Below are 16,553 nucleotides of genomic sequence, written 5' to 3' on the forward strand. Positions count from 1 at the left end.
CCCTGGTTTTCTGTCTCCCCGTCTCTGAGTCCCGGCCCTCCTCTCTCTGGGACCCTGTGCTCCTTTCCCTCTGCATTTCCGCCCCCTCCTCTCTCCTATGAGAGCTCTGGTGCCGAGTGCCAGCCCGCGTGCTTGCTGTCCACCACCTGGCTGTTCCCGCACGTACCCGAAGGTGCTGGCTGTCAGCACTTTTCCCACTTCACAGAGAAGGCATCTGAAGCCCCGTGGAGGCCGATGCTCCCCTGCAGCCCCACAGTGAGCTCACAGCTGCATCTGACCTTGATCGTGGCCCCCCCAGGGCTCTTTCTCAGGCATCACAATCCACTGGGGGATGTGACTCAGAAATAGCTCCAGTGGGAGGCAGACCTCTGCAAGCCTGAGTGCCGCTCAGCCGAGAGAGCGAGGAGATGCTTTCGGGGCCATCCATCCCACCCGGACTCTCTCTGTCCACTCCCTTCTCTCCACCTGGTCCTCCTACCCTGGACCCCCACCCCACCTCCTCTCCAGCCTGCCTGCCTCCAGTCCCTCTCCTCCAAACATCTCCCACCCGGGTTCAGAGGCAGCTCTTAGGGAAGGAGAGCATCACACGCACTAAGCTTCTTCTGGTCCTGACCCTGCTCTGACCACGCAGGGGCCACTCCACCTCTCTCTACCTCATTTTTGTTTTTTTCTTCGTGCTGGTCATGCTTCTCTTTTCCTTGCAGAACTTCTAAGGGAGGAAAACGAGACACTCCCCACCCCCGCCCCACCAAAGGGATGTGGCACGGTGCCCGGCACATGGTAGGTGCTCATTAAATGGGAATGAAGTGCAAACGCCTGACTCACTCCTCTTCTCTGCCCAGGAACCCTCAATGGCTCCCCGTTGCCTTGGAGAATCCCCACGCTTCCCAGCCTCTGTGTCCTGTGCCCCCACCACCGCCACCGGCCTCATCTCTCCTCCATGCCCCAATCTAGCCACAAAAACCTTTTCTCCAGTCTCTTTTTTTTTTTTTTTTTCTTTTTTTTTTCTTTTTGCCTTTTCTAGGGCCACTTCCCATGGCATATGGAGGTTCCCAAGCTAGGGGTCTAATCGGAGCTGCAGCTGCCAGCCTACACCACAGCCACAGCAACGCAAGATCTGAGCTGCATTTGCAACCTACACCACAGCTCACAGCAATGCCAGATCCTTCACCCACTGAAACGAGGCCAGGGATGGAACCCACAACCTCATGGTTCCTAGTCGGATTCGTTAACCACTGTGCCACAATGGGAACTCCTTTCCAGGCTCTTTTTAACCTCTATCCTTTTGCATACGCTGTTCCAGCTAGGTGGAACACCCTTCCCTGTATTCCTTATCTTCAAGATCCAGCTTGTTGGTTGACTCTTCTAGAAAGCCTTCCTTGATCATGGCCGGCTTGGGCCAAGGCCTTCCTCTTTAGGACCCCTGCGGTGACCTCTGCTGCCCCCATCAATGCAGGGTGGCCCCCAGCCCTGACTCCCAAGCCTGGCTCCACTACTTAGAAGCCGTGTGACTTTGGGTATGCTCCGTAACCTTCTCGGGCCTCACTTTCTTCATCTGTGAAATGGGGATAATACAATGACAACACGGACTCTGCCTGTGGCTGACTAGTCAACATTTTAGATGAATGAACTGCGTTTCATGGTCATGTCAACCTCATGGGGCGGGTACAGTTAGAGCCAGAACTCTGTCTTGGGTACTGTTGTTAAGTCCTATTCCTAGGCCAGTGCCTGGCACATAGTAGGAAATATTTGTTGAAAGAACGCACGCATCTCCATTTCACAGATGAGGAAACTGAGGCTCCCAGCATATGCTCGTGAATCTTACTGTATCATCATGACCAGGGTTATATTTAGTGTTTAAGTCTCAGGGTCCATGTCGAGGCCAGTTCAGGCCGTGGGCCAGGAAAGGCCTGGCCAGAGGATGGAGGTGGGTGGGAGAGGTAAAGGACCAAGGTGTAACATTCTATGCTGTGGTCAGGAATGGTCTAAATTCCCCTCGATCTTGCTCAGCTCCCAGTTTGGCCTCACCTTCTGAGGTGGTTGCCTCAGAGAACTCCTATGCATCCGTCAAAGCCCAGCTCCAACCCTGCCTCCGCCAAGAAGCCTTCCCTGATACCCCGAGCCTGGTGGGAGGTGCCCTTTTCTGGGATCTTCAGGGTCCCCTCCATTATGGAAGCTATCACCCCAGGTTGTCACTCTCACCAACTGGGAGCTCCCCTGGGGACTTGGTCTGAATCCTATCCGTGACCCCAGCCTCCTCTAGGACATTTGGAAATGACTGAATGCACTAAAGGCCAACTCCTGGGCAGCAGCATCTTTCACTCCAGTTGGAACAGCTTCGTGGCTGACTGTTGGGAGGAGAGGGCCTGGAAGAACCTTCTGATTCCAAATCAAGGAGCCTCCCCCCCATCCCCCCCCCCATCTTCCCAGCCCAGCCAGGGGCCCCTCACCAGTATTTCCGTGATGTCTGGGTCATCTGGAGCCCAGGGCGGGGTGGGGGAGGCAGGGGGCACGGGCAGTGCCAGCAGGCCGCTGTCTTCCGTGATTGAGTCTGTCCCCGAAGAGTCGGTGGGCTCCATGGTGGCCAGGTTGAGCAGAGACACATTGGTGCAGGCGGAGGACCGTCTGAGGTTCAGGCACCAGTGCATTGGCTCGTGGGACATCCGAGGCTCCACCCTGGGGAGAAGCACCAGCGGGGAGGGTCAAGGTGCACCCCAGGCCCTCCAGCCTCGCCACCTCTTCTAACTGCCACCTTTCTCCACTCCTGGGGCCTGTGTCCTTCTTCCACTTCCAGCCCCGCCCCCACCCCTGATGTTTTCTCCTCCATCCGTCCTCCATAGTTCCTTCTTCCTCTCCACCTCCGGCCACTGCCCTCTTGCCTGCCCGCCCCTTGCCTGCAGCACCCACGGGGGGACTCTTGCTCTGCTGGAGGCAGCGCAGGGCGCTAGGACCGTCCCCGATAGGGTGCGACAAACCCACCCGAGGAAGGACACGGCCTTCTTTTTCTTCGCGATCCCCTTGACGGGGCTGGCCACCCCAGGAGCCTCGGGGACCAGCTGGGAGCGGCTCTCGACCCCCGCAGGGGGATCCCCGGCCTCATGGATCTCCTTGGACTGCCAGATCGTCTTCACCACCACGCTGGCCATGGCGTGTGGGGGGCCCGGCTCCCAAGGGCTCCTTCCTCTGAGACCCTCCACCTACTCTGATCGCTGACCCCTTAAGGGCCCCTGACCCCACAAGCCTGCCTCATAAAGGACCCAACCATCGGGCCCAGGGGCGGGGGGCGGGGGGGGGCGCCGAGCTGGGGAAAGGGGACCCACGTTGCCGGGGTGGGGGTAGGTGGTTGGGGTTCGCTCAGTGAACTCTTGGCCAGGATTCTAGTTCCACCTCTGTCGGACCGCTTTAGAACCGCAATGGAATCCATTCATTCTAGTCCGGAACTTACAATGGACGGGACCACGAGTCCTTGAATCGGGCCCACACTCGCCTTCCCTGAAAGGAACTGTGAGGTCACCCCGCACCGCCCCCCCTCCGCCCCCGCGCGCGCTCCAGACGTGATTCTTCCTGTAAGGCCTTGAACTTGTCACTTTCCCAGGATCTGGCAGAATGGATGCCAGCCCTGGAGGATCTTAGATGGGGAGGGGGTGCTGGGAGGGGACAGGCAGGCAGCAGAAACAGAGCGGAATTACCAGATGTCAGTACACGAGAGAAAGGGAATCCAAACCCGGCACTGGCAGTGTGGACCTTGTGGACTCGTGCACCTGGGATTTAAGCCTTTTATTGTGAGTGAATTCTACCTATTAAAAAAGAATTTAGGAATTCCCATCGTGGTTGAGTGGTAATCAACCCAACTAGTATCTATGAGGTTGCAGGTTCGATCCCTGGCCTCGCTCAGTGGGTTAAGGATCCGGCGTTGCAGTGTCTAGAGTGGTGCCGGGTCCCTGGAACTGCCTGAACAAGGTCCAGGCCTGGGTGGCTTAAACCACACACGGTTATTGTCCGGTAATTCTGGAAGCCCGACATCTGAGGTCAAGGTTCCTGCAGGGTTGGTTCCTGCGAAGGAGCATCCGTGCCTCTCGCCTAGTATCCCGTGTCCTTAGGCGTTCCCTGCCTTGCTCACGGCTGCTTTCTCCCTGTATCTTCATGTCTTTCCTCTGGACCTGGTTATCTCTGTGTCCACATTTCCTCCTTTTAAGAACCCTGGGGAGTTCCCATTGTGCTTCGGCAGAAACGAATCTGACTAGTATCCATGAGGATGCAGGTTCCATCCCTGGCCCCGCGCCGTGGGTCGGGGATCTGGCATTGACATGAGTGGTGGTGTGGGTCGCAGACGCGGCTCAGATCTGGCCTTGCTGTGTCTGTGGCATAGCCTGGCAGCTGTGGCTCTGACTCAGCCCCTCACCTGGGAACTAAAGCAAGGGGTATAAAATGTTAATGGCAGCATCAAAGCGGAGGGGCGTATGGGTGTTTGCTGTATAATTGTTTTGACTTTCTGTATATTTAAAATGTCTCCTAGTGAAATGTTAGAGAAGAAACTGGCTGATAGGGATGAAATGATATGATGAGGGGAGCTTGCTTTAAAATAACCTGGTAGGGGTGGAGTTCCCATTGTGGCGCAGTGGAAATAAATCTGACTAGTATCCAAGAGGATGAGGGTTTGATCCCTGGCCTCACTCAGTGGGTTAAGGATCCGGTGTTGCCGTGAGCTGTGGGTGCAGGTCGCAGACACAGCTTGGATCCTGCGTTGCTGTGGCTGTGGTGTAGGCCAGCGGCTATAGCTCTGATTCGACCCCTGGCCTGGAAACCAAAAACAAACAAACAAAAAAATTTTTTTAATTGAAATCTATTTGATTTACAATGTTTCAGTTATTCATATATATTATTTTTCGGATTCTTTTCCATTATAGGTTATTACAACATATTGAATATAGTTCCCTGTGCCTTATTTTTTATCTCTCTCTCTCTCTCTTTTTTTTTTTTTTTTTCAGTCTTTTGAGGGCTGCACCCAAGGCATATGGAGGTTCCCAGGCTAGGGGCTGAATTGAGGCTGCAGCTGCCAGCCTGCACCACAGCCACAGTAACACCAGATCTGGGCCGCATCTGTGACCTACCGCATAGCTCACGGCAACCCCACATCCTTAACCCATTGAGCGAGGCCAGGGATCAAACCCCTCATGGATACCCATCGGGTTTGTTACCCCTGTGCCGCCACAGGAACTCCTATCTCTTTTATACACAGTAATGTGTATTTTTTTTTTTTTTTTGGCCACACCCATGGCTAGGCCAGGGATCAAACCCATGTCGCAGCTGTGACCAGGGCCATAGCAGTTGGATCCTTAACTCGCTGAGCCATGAGGGAACTCCAAGCTAAGATACATTAAAAAAAAAAAACCAAAAAACTTTTATAATGTGTTCAAGCAAAACAGGGAGTGGTGGCTTTAAACCCCTTAATCTGGGAGTTCCTGTCGTGGCTCCATGGTTAATGAATCTCACTAGGAACCCCTAGCCTGGGAACCTCCATATGCCACAGATGCAGTCCTAGAAAAGGCAAAAAGACCAAAAAACAAAAACAAAAAACCCCTTAATCCAGAAGTTCTTGCTAAAGGGGGGACGTGGTACTGAGACCTGAAGGCTGAGCAAGCCATGGGGAAAGCTGGGGTCGGCAGGGAACAGGAATGGTTCTGGAAGGTCTCAATGGCCAAGAGGAGGCCAGGTGGCTGCTGTGTTTAAGCTGGGGAAGGGCGCGGCTGGTTGATATGGCAAAAAGCACCCTGAGTGGCCGGGATAGAGCAGGGAGAAAGGCCAGGGACATTGCTGCAAGGTTCCAGGCAAAAGATGACAGTGGTGGTGGCCTGTACAGAGGGAGGCTGTGGCGATGGGAGGAGGTGGCTGGCTTCGGGGTGCATTCTGGCTTTGGTTTGGGGTGAAGACACGGAGGGGAGCTGGCAAGAGTGTCTGGTGATTAATGAGGAGGGGGCTGACTCCAGTTTTTCTAGAGAAAATCAGGAATTGATTTGTGCTGGTCAAAGTCTTAGAAGCTTTTGTGTTTCAACCCCTGAGCTCTTCAAGGGGCTCCTAGGGTTCCCTCTTTATGGTCCATCTTAAAACCAAGGAAGCCTTGGAATTCCTGTCATGGCGCAGTGGTTAACGAACCCGACTAGGAACCATGAGGTTGCAGTTCGATCCCTGGCCTCGCTCAGTGGGTTAAGGATCCAGCGTGGCCGTGACCTGTGGTATAGGTGGCAGACGTGGCTCGGATCCTGCATGGCTGTGGCTGTGGTGTAGGCAGGCGGCTACAGCTCTGATTAGACCCCTAGCCTGGGGACCCCCATATGCCTCGGGTGCGGCCCTAGAAAAGACAACAAAATAAAAAAGTAAATAAAACAAACAAACAAAAAAACCCAAGGAAGCCTTGCCTCAACCTCATCTGGACACTCACATGAACTTCTACATGGCCTGGTCTTAAAATTTAGCAATAGGTCAGCCCCTGAACCCCAGAATGGTCTTGCTCCAATCCCATCTTATAATTTTCTGCCATCCAATAATGCCCTGTGGCTGCTGAGTTTGTGACTTGCCGAGTCTCAACTGAGATGTGCTCTATGTAGAAAACACCAGATTCCAAAAACTTAGGAAAATAAGAATGTCAAGTATGTTGACACGATCATATGTGGGTGTATGGATTAAATATTGGGTTAAAAATTTTATGGGTTAGGGAGTTCCCATCGTGGTGCAGCGGAAACGAATCCGACTAGGAACCATGAGGTTGCGGGTTCGATCCCTGGCCCTGCTCAGTGGGTTAAGGATCCTACATTGCCCTGAGCTGTGGTGTAGGTCACAGACGCGATTCAGATCCCGAGTTGCTGTGACTGTGCTGTAGGCTGGCAGCTGTAGCTCCAATTCGATCCCTAGCCTGGGAACCTCCATATGCCGGGGGTGTGGCCCTAAAAAAAACAAAATAAAATAAAATAAAATAAAATAAAAGTTTTAGCTAACTCTGGAGCCCTAGAGGAGGTTGGGAGAGACTGAGTTCCCCCCTCTACCCGTGATTGGAAGAATGAGGACTTCCTTCTCCCACAACAAAACCTAGAATTAATGCTCTCTGGCTCCTGGAGGGTCTGAGTGAAGGGCTGGAGGTAGTGGTGAGAGGTTGGTGGAGAATTAAGGATGTGAAGAGGGTGGCTTTGTCTTCTTCCTTAGGAACAGAATTTTCCTGTTCTTTGGACTCTAGTTCCTTTTTTTTTTTTTTTTTTTGTTTTTTTGTTTTTTTGTCTTTTCTAGGGCCGCTTCCCACGGCATATGGAGGTTCCCAGGCTAGGGGTCTAATCAGAGCTGTAGCCACCGGCCTACGCCACAGCCACAGCCATGCAGGATCCGAGCTGCGTCTGCCATCTACACCACAGGTCACGGCAACGCCAGATCCTTAACCCACTGAGCAAGGCCAGGGATCGAACCCGCAACCTCATGGTTCCTCTTCTTCAGACTCTGGATGTCTCTCTTACCATTCCTCAAAAAGCAGACCAGTTCCAACCCCATTATTTAAAGGTGTTATCCTCAGGTAGAAACTTCTTCCTCCCTCATAATGAAAGGACTCCTCCAGTCCCTTGTGATGCATCTTCCCTAAAAAGAAATTTTCCCAACTCCTAGTCCTAAGAATTTGTTGTTGCTTTTTTTCTCTCTTGGTCTTTTTAGGGCCACACCCTCGGCTTATGGAAGTTCCCAGGTTAGGAGTCAAATCAGAGCTGTAGCTGCCGGCCTGTGCCACAGCCACTGCCACACCAGATCTGAGCCATGTCTGTGACCTACACCACAGCTCATGGCAACACTGGATCCTTAACCCACTGAATGGGACCAGGGCTGGACCCCACATCCTCATGGATACTAATCAGTTTCATTACCGCTGAGCTGCAATGGGAACTCCTTGTTGCTGTTTTTAATGTTCTTTAAAGGCAGACAGCACCCCCGCCACACGCACCCCACACGCCCATATTAGGAATGGACTGTCCTTGCTCACTGAAACATCTGAGCAATATTTGTCCTCCTAGAATCCAGAATAGACTTTCCCAAGCCCCATTCCTGGAAACCCGAATGGCCAGATCCACCGAACCTGGAAGGTGGGCTCTTCTCGCTCTCCCCATCCCCCCAGGATTCAGAGTGGATGTTCCCAGCATGCAGGACTCTCTCCCAAGGCTCATTCCAAGAATACTCGAGTTCTGAGGTTGGAAGAGGCTGGCAGGGCTGAGTTCCTCGAGGTGACAGAATGGACTCTTCCAGTTCCCTTTGCCCCAAATTTCTCAATAGCCCAGGGTGTTAGAGTTCCGGGAGGCTTTGCCTTCCCAAAAGCCTGTCAACCAAAGAAAGTCTCCGGGGCGCCAAGGGGTGGTGGTTGGGCCAAACATAGCAGATCCCCCCATTCCTTTTAGCAACGTTCGTCAGTCCCCTTCTGGTTGAGGAGCTCCAAGTTTGGTGGAGAGACTCACAGTTTTGATTTGGTGTGTTTACTGGTGGTGTGGTTGCAAAGAAAAGAAAAAAGGCATTGCATAATTGGAAAACAGTTAAATGTCAGAGTTCCCACTGTGGCTCAGCAGGTTACGAACACAACTATTGGAGTTCCCATCGTGGCGCAGCGGAAACGAATCCGATTAGGAACCATAAGGTTGCAGGTTCGATTCCTGGCTTTGCTCAGGGGGTTAAGGATCCGGTGTTGCCGTGAGCTGTGGTGTAGGCTGCAGATGCGTTCAGCTCTGACATTGCTGCGGCTGTGGTGTAGGCTGGCAGCTGTAGCTCTGATTCGACCCCTAGCCTGGGAACCTCCATATGCTGCCAGTGCGGCTCTAAACACACACACACACACACACACACACACAACACAACTAGTATCCGTGAGGATGCAGGTTCCATCCCTGGCCTCGCTCAGTGGGTTAAGGATCTGGCATTGCTGGGAACTGTGGTGTAGGTCACAGAGGGCCCCTGGATCCTCCATCACTGTGGTGTAGGCTGGCAGCTCCAGCTCTGAATCCACCCCTAGCCTAGGAACTTCCCTATGCCACAAGTGCGGCCCTAAAAAGCAAAACAAGTGGTTAAATGCCAAAATATACTTTAAACCCAGGCTCTGCCGTTTCTGAGCTGTGTGACCTTGGGCAAGTCATTCAACCTCTCTGGACCTCAGTTTTAACCTCTGCTTAATGCGACTAGACTTGAATTAGTGTTTCCTCCGCTCTGAGACACTCGGTCTCCGGACAAATTAGGTCCCAACATCTTGGCCGCTAGACAAGGGGTAAGGAACGTCTTCCGGGAAGATTTAAGGAGTAATGCGTGGTGAAGAGTAGGGAGAAAGAGGATCAGAACGACGCTTGCGCAGTAAACACCTCACGCTCTCCTGCCCCTCCCAACCCCTTCTCTGCAGCAGGGAATTGCAGGCGCTGCTCCACCTATCCCAGCCCAGCTGAGCGACAACCCCCGTTCTCCTTCGTTCTCTACGGATCGTGGCTCTCCTCCCGCCCCCATAACAGCCCAATCGGGGGGGGAGTAGGACAGGTCGGGCAAATCCCCAACGCCTGCGGGGGCGATCTGCCCATCTATTGGCCTCAGTCACCACAAGTCCCGCCTCCTCAAGCCCGCTCCCCCCGCCCTCCCTCACGTCAATCCCTCCCTTCTAGGAGAGCGACCGGATCCAATCAGTATTGGCCCCGGCCGCGCGGAGGGGGCGGTCCAACTGTACGTAACCTAACTCCGCCCGTCTCTCGAGCAACGCCCCGACCCCGCTCTCCCGAACGGAAATACGGGGGTGCTGGACCAATCGTAACGGCGTACCTTTGTCCTGCCACCAATGAGAGAGGGAGTGGGGATGAACCCGCGCCTGAACGGCAGTAATTCGAGCCAATGGGCAGCTGAGAGCTCAGGATGGCGGCTGGGAGGGGAGGGACCGGGGGCGGAGACGCGGCCTGCCTGCCCGCCCGCCCGCCCGCCAGCCCGCCCTCCCCCCTTGGCCGGCTAGGCTCCTCGGCGCTGCTTGGGGTCCTTTCCTTCAGGTCCCCGCCTGCCAGCCCCCGCTGCGCTGTGCCCTGCCCGGCCAGGCCTGGAGCCGACACCACCGCCATCATGCCGGCCGTGTCCAAGGGCGATGGGATGCGGGGGCTCGCGGTGTTCATCTCCGACATCCGGAACTGTGAGAGCGCGGCCGGGGGACCCTGGGCGGGGGAAGCGTGGAATTGAGGGGCTCGGGGGTTACAGAAGGGCCTAGGGGATAGAAGTCCATTGGGGTCGTAGAGTGAGAGGATAGAGAGGCCGCGGGGGGAACTTTAGGGTGGGGGTAATGGAGGGTCTTAGAGTGTCTTACTGTGCCTCTTCAGGTGACGACACGGAGTGGCTAGAGGCGTCCGGGAGGGTCTTAATGAAAAGGACGCTAGTAAAGTCCCGGAGATGGGGCGTAGAGGCGTCCCCTGGGGATGAAAGAAAGCTAGGAGATCGCATTAGCCATGGGGTCAGAGAAATCCCTGATGTAGACAGAAAAGAAAGGAGGTGCATGGCTGGGTGGTTGGGGGTACCCTGTGGAGCGATAGAGTGGGAGGGGGCCAGTGGGAACGGGGAGACCTGAAACACAGGAAGCCAGGCTTGAGAGCTTGGGTGAGGGGGTGTCATAGAGGGGAAGGGGCTAGATAGGTCACCGAGGTGCCCAGCTCGTTTATAGTTTATAGAGAGGACTTTAGAGTGATAGAAAGTCCCAGGGGTTTGGGGAGGAGGGATGGGAAGGTGGGGGACTATAGCGGGACCCTGGTGAGGGATAGAGGGGCTCCAGGATGGAAGATTTCTTAGGAAACACGGAGGTCAATGGAGAAGGAACAAGAGGGGTTACTTCGAGGCGCTTCCTGCAGGTGGAGTCTTTGGAGAGCCTGAGACAGGGGCCTGGGGGGCTTGGAAAGGAGAGGATATTACAATGTGGGGGCTTAGAGGATGTGCCAGAAGCAGGAGAACCCCTATTTCAAAGAAGGGGTTAGGGGCCTTAGGAATTTGTGAGGAAGAGATCTGGGAAGTGGGGGATGGAGGAAGCCTGGTCCCAGAGCAGGGTCATGGGTCAGGGAGCAGGACAGGCCTGAATCTGGAGCCCTCTCCCATCTGACCACATCAATACGGGGACAGTGATCACCAGCAGGAAGGATGGTTGTGACTATGGGAGGCCTGGTGCCAAGTCAGCGCCCAGCTCCTGGGAGCGGGTGTTGGCGTTTAGAGCTGCCAAGAGCTTCAGAGGCTGTATCCGCACGGGCTCTGGGGTCAGCCAGGCTTGAGTTGGTGTCGGAGCGCTGACGCTTCCTAGCCCTGTGACCTTGAATTGAGGGACTCTGTTTCCTCCTCTGTCAGGAGGGACTGCTGATGGCACCTTCCTGATGAGGCTGTTGTGACGCCATATGTGAGTGAGGCCTTTTCACACATCCCAGGCTCTAGATAGATCTTGGCTTTTGTTCTGGTTATTTGGCTGGATCTGAGGAGTGGCCTCTGCTGGGTGTCCAGTGATGATTTGAGAGTTTAGTAGGTATGGAAGGATCTGGCACATAGTAGGTGCTCAGTAAACAGGAGGTGTGGAAACTGGTATCAGGTGGCAGAGAGACAGGCAGGGGTGTTATGAAAGGGGCGGAGCTTTGAGGGGTTGGGGGTTGGGGGGGCAGTTGTTAGGAGCCCAGTATATTGCCTCTGAGAGCTACCCTGTGACCCTTGGCAAGTTATTCAGCCTCTGGGAAGCTGTTTTCTTGTTGTGCCGACTCCATTGATAAAAGCATCCTGCCTCTGAAGGTTCATTCATTCATTTGACACACGCTTTTTGATCACTCGGGGTGCCAGACAGTGTTCCGGGGTGGGGGTGGGGGGGCTTCAAGAGTGCACAAAGCTTCCTGCCCCTGGGAGCACCCATGCCATGAGGGAGGTAAAAAATAGAGAACCACAGTGTCAGCTGATGACTAGAGCTGTGACAAAAAATAGGGAAGGGGAGTGGGGGAAGGGGGCCAGGACCTCAAGGGAGTGAGCCCTGCAAATTCTGGAGGAAAGAGGGGTCCCAGCAGGGAACCGGTGCATTCAAAGGTCCTGAGGTTGTGGCACACTTGGCGTGTGTTCAAATTAGAGCAGGGGGCTGGCGTGGCGAGAGAGGGAGGGAGGTTGGGCGGAAGGTAAGGGCAGAGGAGGGACAGGGAGCAGATGCTTTGTGTGCCATGGTGAGCGCTTTGGAGCACAGGAGGCGCAGATGCTGCTTGATGTTTGAAAGTAGTTCCTCTGGCTGCTGTGATGAGAAGAGACCCCAGAGGCAGGAGCGGAAGCAGGGAAGTTTTTAGGGGCCTGCACCGCAGCAATGATGTTGGTTTGACTGGGGCAAGAAGGACATGGTGAGAGGTGGTTGGGGTGGGGATCCATTTTGAAGGATCTGCAAAGGGACTGGATGATGGGGGTGGGGAAGGAAAGAGAAGACAAAGGGGTGTCCCTGCAGGACCCCAGAGGGAAGCCCTAGGACAGAGGGGACAGTCGGAGTCCAGGCTCCCACTTGGGGACAGTGGATATAGTTTAGCCAAATGAATCAGGCAGGGTTGGAGAATCAGAACGCCCCCTTGTCCCTGGTTGTCTCGTCAAGCGTACGTTGAATGGCTGGTAGGTTTCAAGTCTTATCATGGGTGCTGGAAACACAGTGGTAAATAGGACAGACTCGTCTGTACCCCCGTGAAACTCTCAGGCCCTCAGTGAGACAGGTAGTGTGTAAAAATCACAGCTGTCCAGCTCCCAAGCACTTGTGTACAGAGGTTCAGTCAGCGCTGTTTGTAAAAGCCAAAGACAGAAGCAAACCCACGTGTCCATCCGTGGATGGGTGGAGAAACACAGCATGTCCACACCCACACACACACGGTGGAATAGTATTCAGCCGGAATAGTATTCAGCCGTTCAAATGGATGAAAGTGCTGCAGACAAACCTCCTCAAACCCATCTTTCAAACGAAAGAAGCCAGACTCAAAGGACTCCATGTGGTAGGATCCCATTTGTATGAAATGTTCAGAATCGCCAAACCCATGGAAACTGAAAGTAGACGTGTCGGTGCCTGGGGCCAGGGGGTGGTGGAATGTGGAGCGACTGCTAATGAGAACAGGGTTCTTCGGGGGGGGTGCAGTGAGAATGTTCTGGAATTAGATTGGTGATAGCTGAGCAGCGTTGTGGCTCTACTACAGACCACCGAATGGCCTAGTGAGTGGGGAGCTGTGTGGTATGTGGGTTCTATATCAAATTTAAAACATGTCTTTTAGCTTATCGTTGATTGATGGCCTTGTGTCCGTTTCTGCTGTAGAACAGAGCGACCCAGCCGTACATGTGCATAGCGTCCCTTTCTCCTATTCTCTTCCTTCGTGGTCTCTCCCGAGATCAGATTTTTCTTTTGATTGAAGCGTAATTGGTTTACAATATCGTGTTAGTTTCAGGTGTACAGCAGAGTGATTCAGCCATTTATATATATGTGTGTGCAGGAGTCCCCGTCGTGGCGCAGCCGAAACAGATCCGACTAGTATCCATGAGGACGCAGGTTCGATCCCTGGCCTCGCTCAGTGGGTTAAGGATCCGGCTTTGCCGCGAGCTGTGGTGCAGGCTGCAGACGCGACTTGGATCCTGTGTGGCTGTGGCTGTGGCTGTGGCTGTGGTGTAGGCCGGTGGCTACAGCTCTGATTCAGTCCCTAGCCTGGGAACCTCCTAAAAACGAAAAACAATCATATATATATTCTTTAAAAGGAATTCTTTTCCATTACAGTTTATTTCAAGTTATGCTTTTTTTTTTTTTTTTTTTTTTTTTTTTTGGCTTTTCTAGGGCCGCCCCCGCGGCATATGGAGGTTCCCAGGCTAGGGGTCTAATCAAAGCTGTAGCCGCCGGCCTACACCACAGCCACAGCAACACGGGATCCTTAACCCACTGAGTGAGGCCAGGGATCAAACCCGCAACCTCATGGTTCCCAGTCAGATTCATTAACCACTGAGCCACGACAGGAACTCCCGTTTCGAGTTATTGAATATAGTTCCCTGGGCTGTACAGCAAACCCTTGTTGTGCATGTTTATTGTGTATGGCATGTGCAGCATTTTTTTTTTCAAGTGGGAAAAAACTCGCTCTCCTAAGTCCAGCAAGGGAGAGGGTCACGATGCCGAGAGAACAGGGACCCTGTCCGCGGCTGCGTGGAGGGGTTAAGCAGCCAAGGGAGGGCAGAGGAGCTGTGAAGGCAGAGGGACGGCAAGTGCAAAGGGCCTGAGGCCTCTGCGCTGAGGCCCTCGTGACTGGTGCCAAAGGGGTGGGCTCTGATGTTGCGGAGGGGGGCAGAGGCCACGTGGGTGTGTGTCCTGAGAGCATCAGAGAGGGTTTCAAGCCCGAGGGAGGGGAAAGGAGGGGTGGAGGATGCCGAGAAGGCCCACTGCTCAGACACAGCAGCGGGAGGAGGGGGGAGGAGTGTGGAGCCATCCTGCTGGAGGCTCTGAAGGGCCAACTGGAGTCCAGAGGGAAGGATCTAGAAGGAGATGAAAGGCAGGCTTTGAGAAGGAGAGCCAGGAAGGGCAAATTCTGCAGATAAGGGAGGGAGAGGAGAGGCCGGGCCCAGCCTGAGGGCGCGCCCCGTCCTGTCTGGAGGGGGAATCAGCCTCCCAGACACTTATCTGCCTGTGCCCTCCCTGGGGCCCAGCCAGGTGCTGCCTCCTCTCTGGGGCCTCAGCTCCCCACCCCCCACCCCCAGCTCCAGGAGAGCCTGAGCGAGTGGGAAGGGGGGTGCCGGGCTGCCACTGTGCCCCCAGCTCTCCATCAGGGCACATTCCACTCCAAATGGTCACAGCCCCTGGAGCACAGGCCTGGTCTGATCCCTCCCTGGGTCCCCAGTTGTGCCCCCTGCAGGACGTGGCCCACGGGGATTCTCAGGAGGGTACTTGCTGTTTGAAGGAATGAAGGAATGAATCTTTAGTGAGCACTGGAGTTCCCGTCGTGGCGCAGTGTTATCGAATCCAACTGGGAACCATGAGGTTGCAGGTTCAGTCCCTGGCCTCGCTCAGTGGGTTAAGGATCTGGCGTTGCTATGAGCTGTGGTGTAGGTCGCAGATGCGGCTCGGATCCCGGGTTGCTGTGGCTCTGGCGTAGGCTGGTGGCTACAGCTCCAATTAGACCCCTAGCCTGGGAACCTCCATATGCCCCGAGAGCGGCCCTAGAAAAGGCAAAAAGATAAAAAAAAAAAAAAAATCTGTAGTGAGCACTGATTGCATGCCAGACCCTGTCCTAGGCCATGAGACTGCAGCAGCCAGCCAAGGGCCTCTCCCTGTGGTGCTCACATTATAGAGGGAAGATGGACCAACACACACGTAAATATACTATGTCCAGGTGTTCAGACAGGTAGCAGTGGCTCTCGGGAGGACATACAGCAGGGAAGGGGTGTGGGACAAGGCTGAGGATGGCGATCTCGTATAAGCTGGTCGGAGAGTCTCTCACTGAGAAGGTGACGTTGTAGCAGAAAGAAATTTGGTGGGTGAATGAGGCCTGCAGAGATCTGGCTGAGGACATTTATGGCAGGGTGAAGAGCCTGTGCAAAGGCCCTGGGGCAGGACTGTGCCTGAGGCGCAGGTGCAGTGGGAAGGGGAGGAGCTGGAGGAGGAGGCCTCTGGTGTGGGGTGGGGGTGGGGGTGGGAGTGGTGGCAGAGAGGGAGCTAGTGGATGGTGGAGGGCCTGGAGGGTACCCCCCCACGCCCCCTAGAGGACTTCGCTTTCACTCTGTGCCAGATGGGAGCCAGGGGGAGAGTCAGAGCAGACGGGGGACAGGATTTGACTCAGGTCTTCACAGGATCCCTCTGGCCGCCGCAGAGGGAGCAGAGGAATGAGTCCCATTCAGGTGGTGCCCCAACATCGGCAGGTCCTTGGGGACACCCTTCCCCTGCCCAGGGCCTCCAATTTAAGGACCTGGCCTTCGTTCCTGACTTCGGGGGCACCAGACAGATCCAGGCCTGAGCCCCGCCTCTTTTCACCTATGTGTGTCTGTCCCTTGTTGGTCCACGGTCACCTCAGCACCTCCCCTGGGCCAGGACTGCTGGGACCCTGGGATGCCACTGGGAGTGCAGACACACCCTCTGCCCCTGGGGAGCTGGCGTGGGAGGTCTTTGCAGCTGCGTTCAAGCAAGGGAGTGACAGGGAGTGGCTTGGCTGCTCAAGGAGAATATTTTCTCTCAGGGATGTTGCCGACTTTGATAACATCTAACCCAGGCCTGTCCTGTGGCGAGTCACATATGTACGTTTTTTGAAATGATGTAGATTTTTTCCCTTATCGCTGGTTTACAGTGTTCTGTCAGGTTCTACTGTACAGCAAAGCGACCAGTCACACATACATACACACACACATTCATTTTTTCACATTGTCCACCATCATCACAAGTGACTAGATAGAGCTCCCAGTGCCATCCAGCAGGATCTCACTGCTCATCCACTCCACAGGCAAGAGTTTGCATCTATGAACCCCAGATTCCCAGGCCCTCTCACTGCCTCCCCTCCCCCTTGGCAACCATAAGTCTCTCCTCCAAGTCC

General features: G+C 54.6%; 2 protein-coding genes across 13 annotated transcripts in view; one reads left to right on the forward strand and one right to left on the reverse strand.

Annotated features, from left to right (window-relative positions):
• The window catches only part of TSKS (testis specific serine kinase substrate), a 17,830-nt gene extending 14,445 nt beyond the window's left edge, over window positions 1-3,385 (reverse strand). For 2 of the 9 annotated variants that reach the window (XM_084961569.1, XM_084961567.1), the window contains exons 1-2: window positions 2,980-3,385; window positions 2,451-2,676 (exon numbers count right to left, since the gene is read on the reverse strand). In XM_084961569.1, coding sequence (XP_084817695.1) covers window positions 2,451-2,676; window positions 2,980-3,146 — 393 coding nt within the window. In that variant the 5' untranslated portion in view covers window positions 3,147-3,385. The remainder of the gene's footprint in view (window positions 1-2,450; window positions 2,677-2,979) is intronic. The other 7 variants (XM_084961572.1, XM_084961566.1, XM_084961571.1 and 4 more) reach the window with 5 other exon arrangements.
• Window positions 3,386-9,966: 6,581 nt separating this feature from the next.
• The window catches only part of AP2A1 (adaptor related protein complex 2 subunit alpha 1), a 37,347-nt gene continuing 30,760 nt past the window's right edge, over window positions 9,967-16,553 (forward strand). For all 4 annotated transcript variants that reach the window (XR_014806457.1, XR_014806458.1, XM_084961359.1 and 1 more), the window contains exon 1: window positions 9,967-10,165. Coding sequence is in view for 2 of the 4 variants with exons in the window: in XM_084961359.1 (XP_084817485.1) it covers window positions 10,099-10,165 (67 nt within the window). In the remaining 2 variants the exon portion in view is untranslated. The remainder of the gene's footprint in view (window positions 10,166-16,553) is intronic.

The sequence above is a fragment of the Sus scrofa genome, chromosome 6 (assembly GCF_054392235.1).
Source record: "Sus scrofa isolate SSC_HxYL_T2T_F1_AM1 chromosome 6, Sscrofa_HxYL_maternal_Yorkshire_Landrace_v2.0, whole genome shotgun sequence".
NCBI lineage: Eukaryota > Metazoa > Chordata > Mammalia > Artiodactyla > Suidae > Sus > Sus scrofa.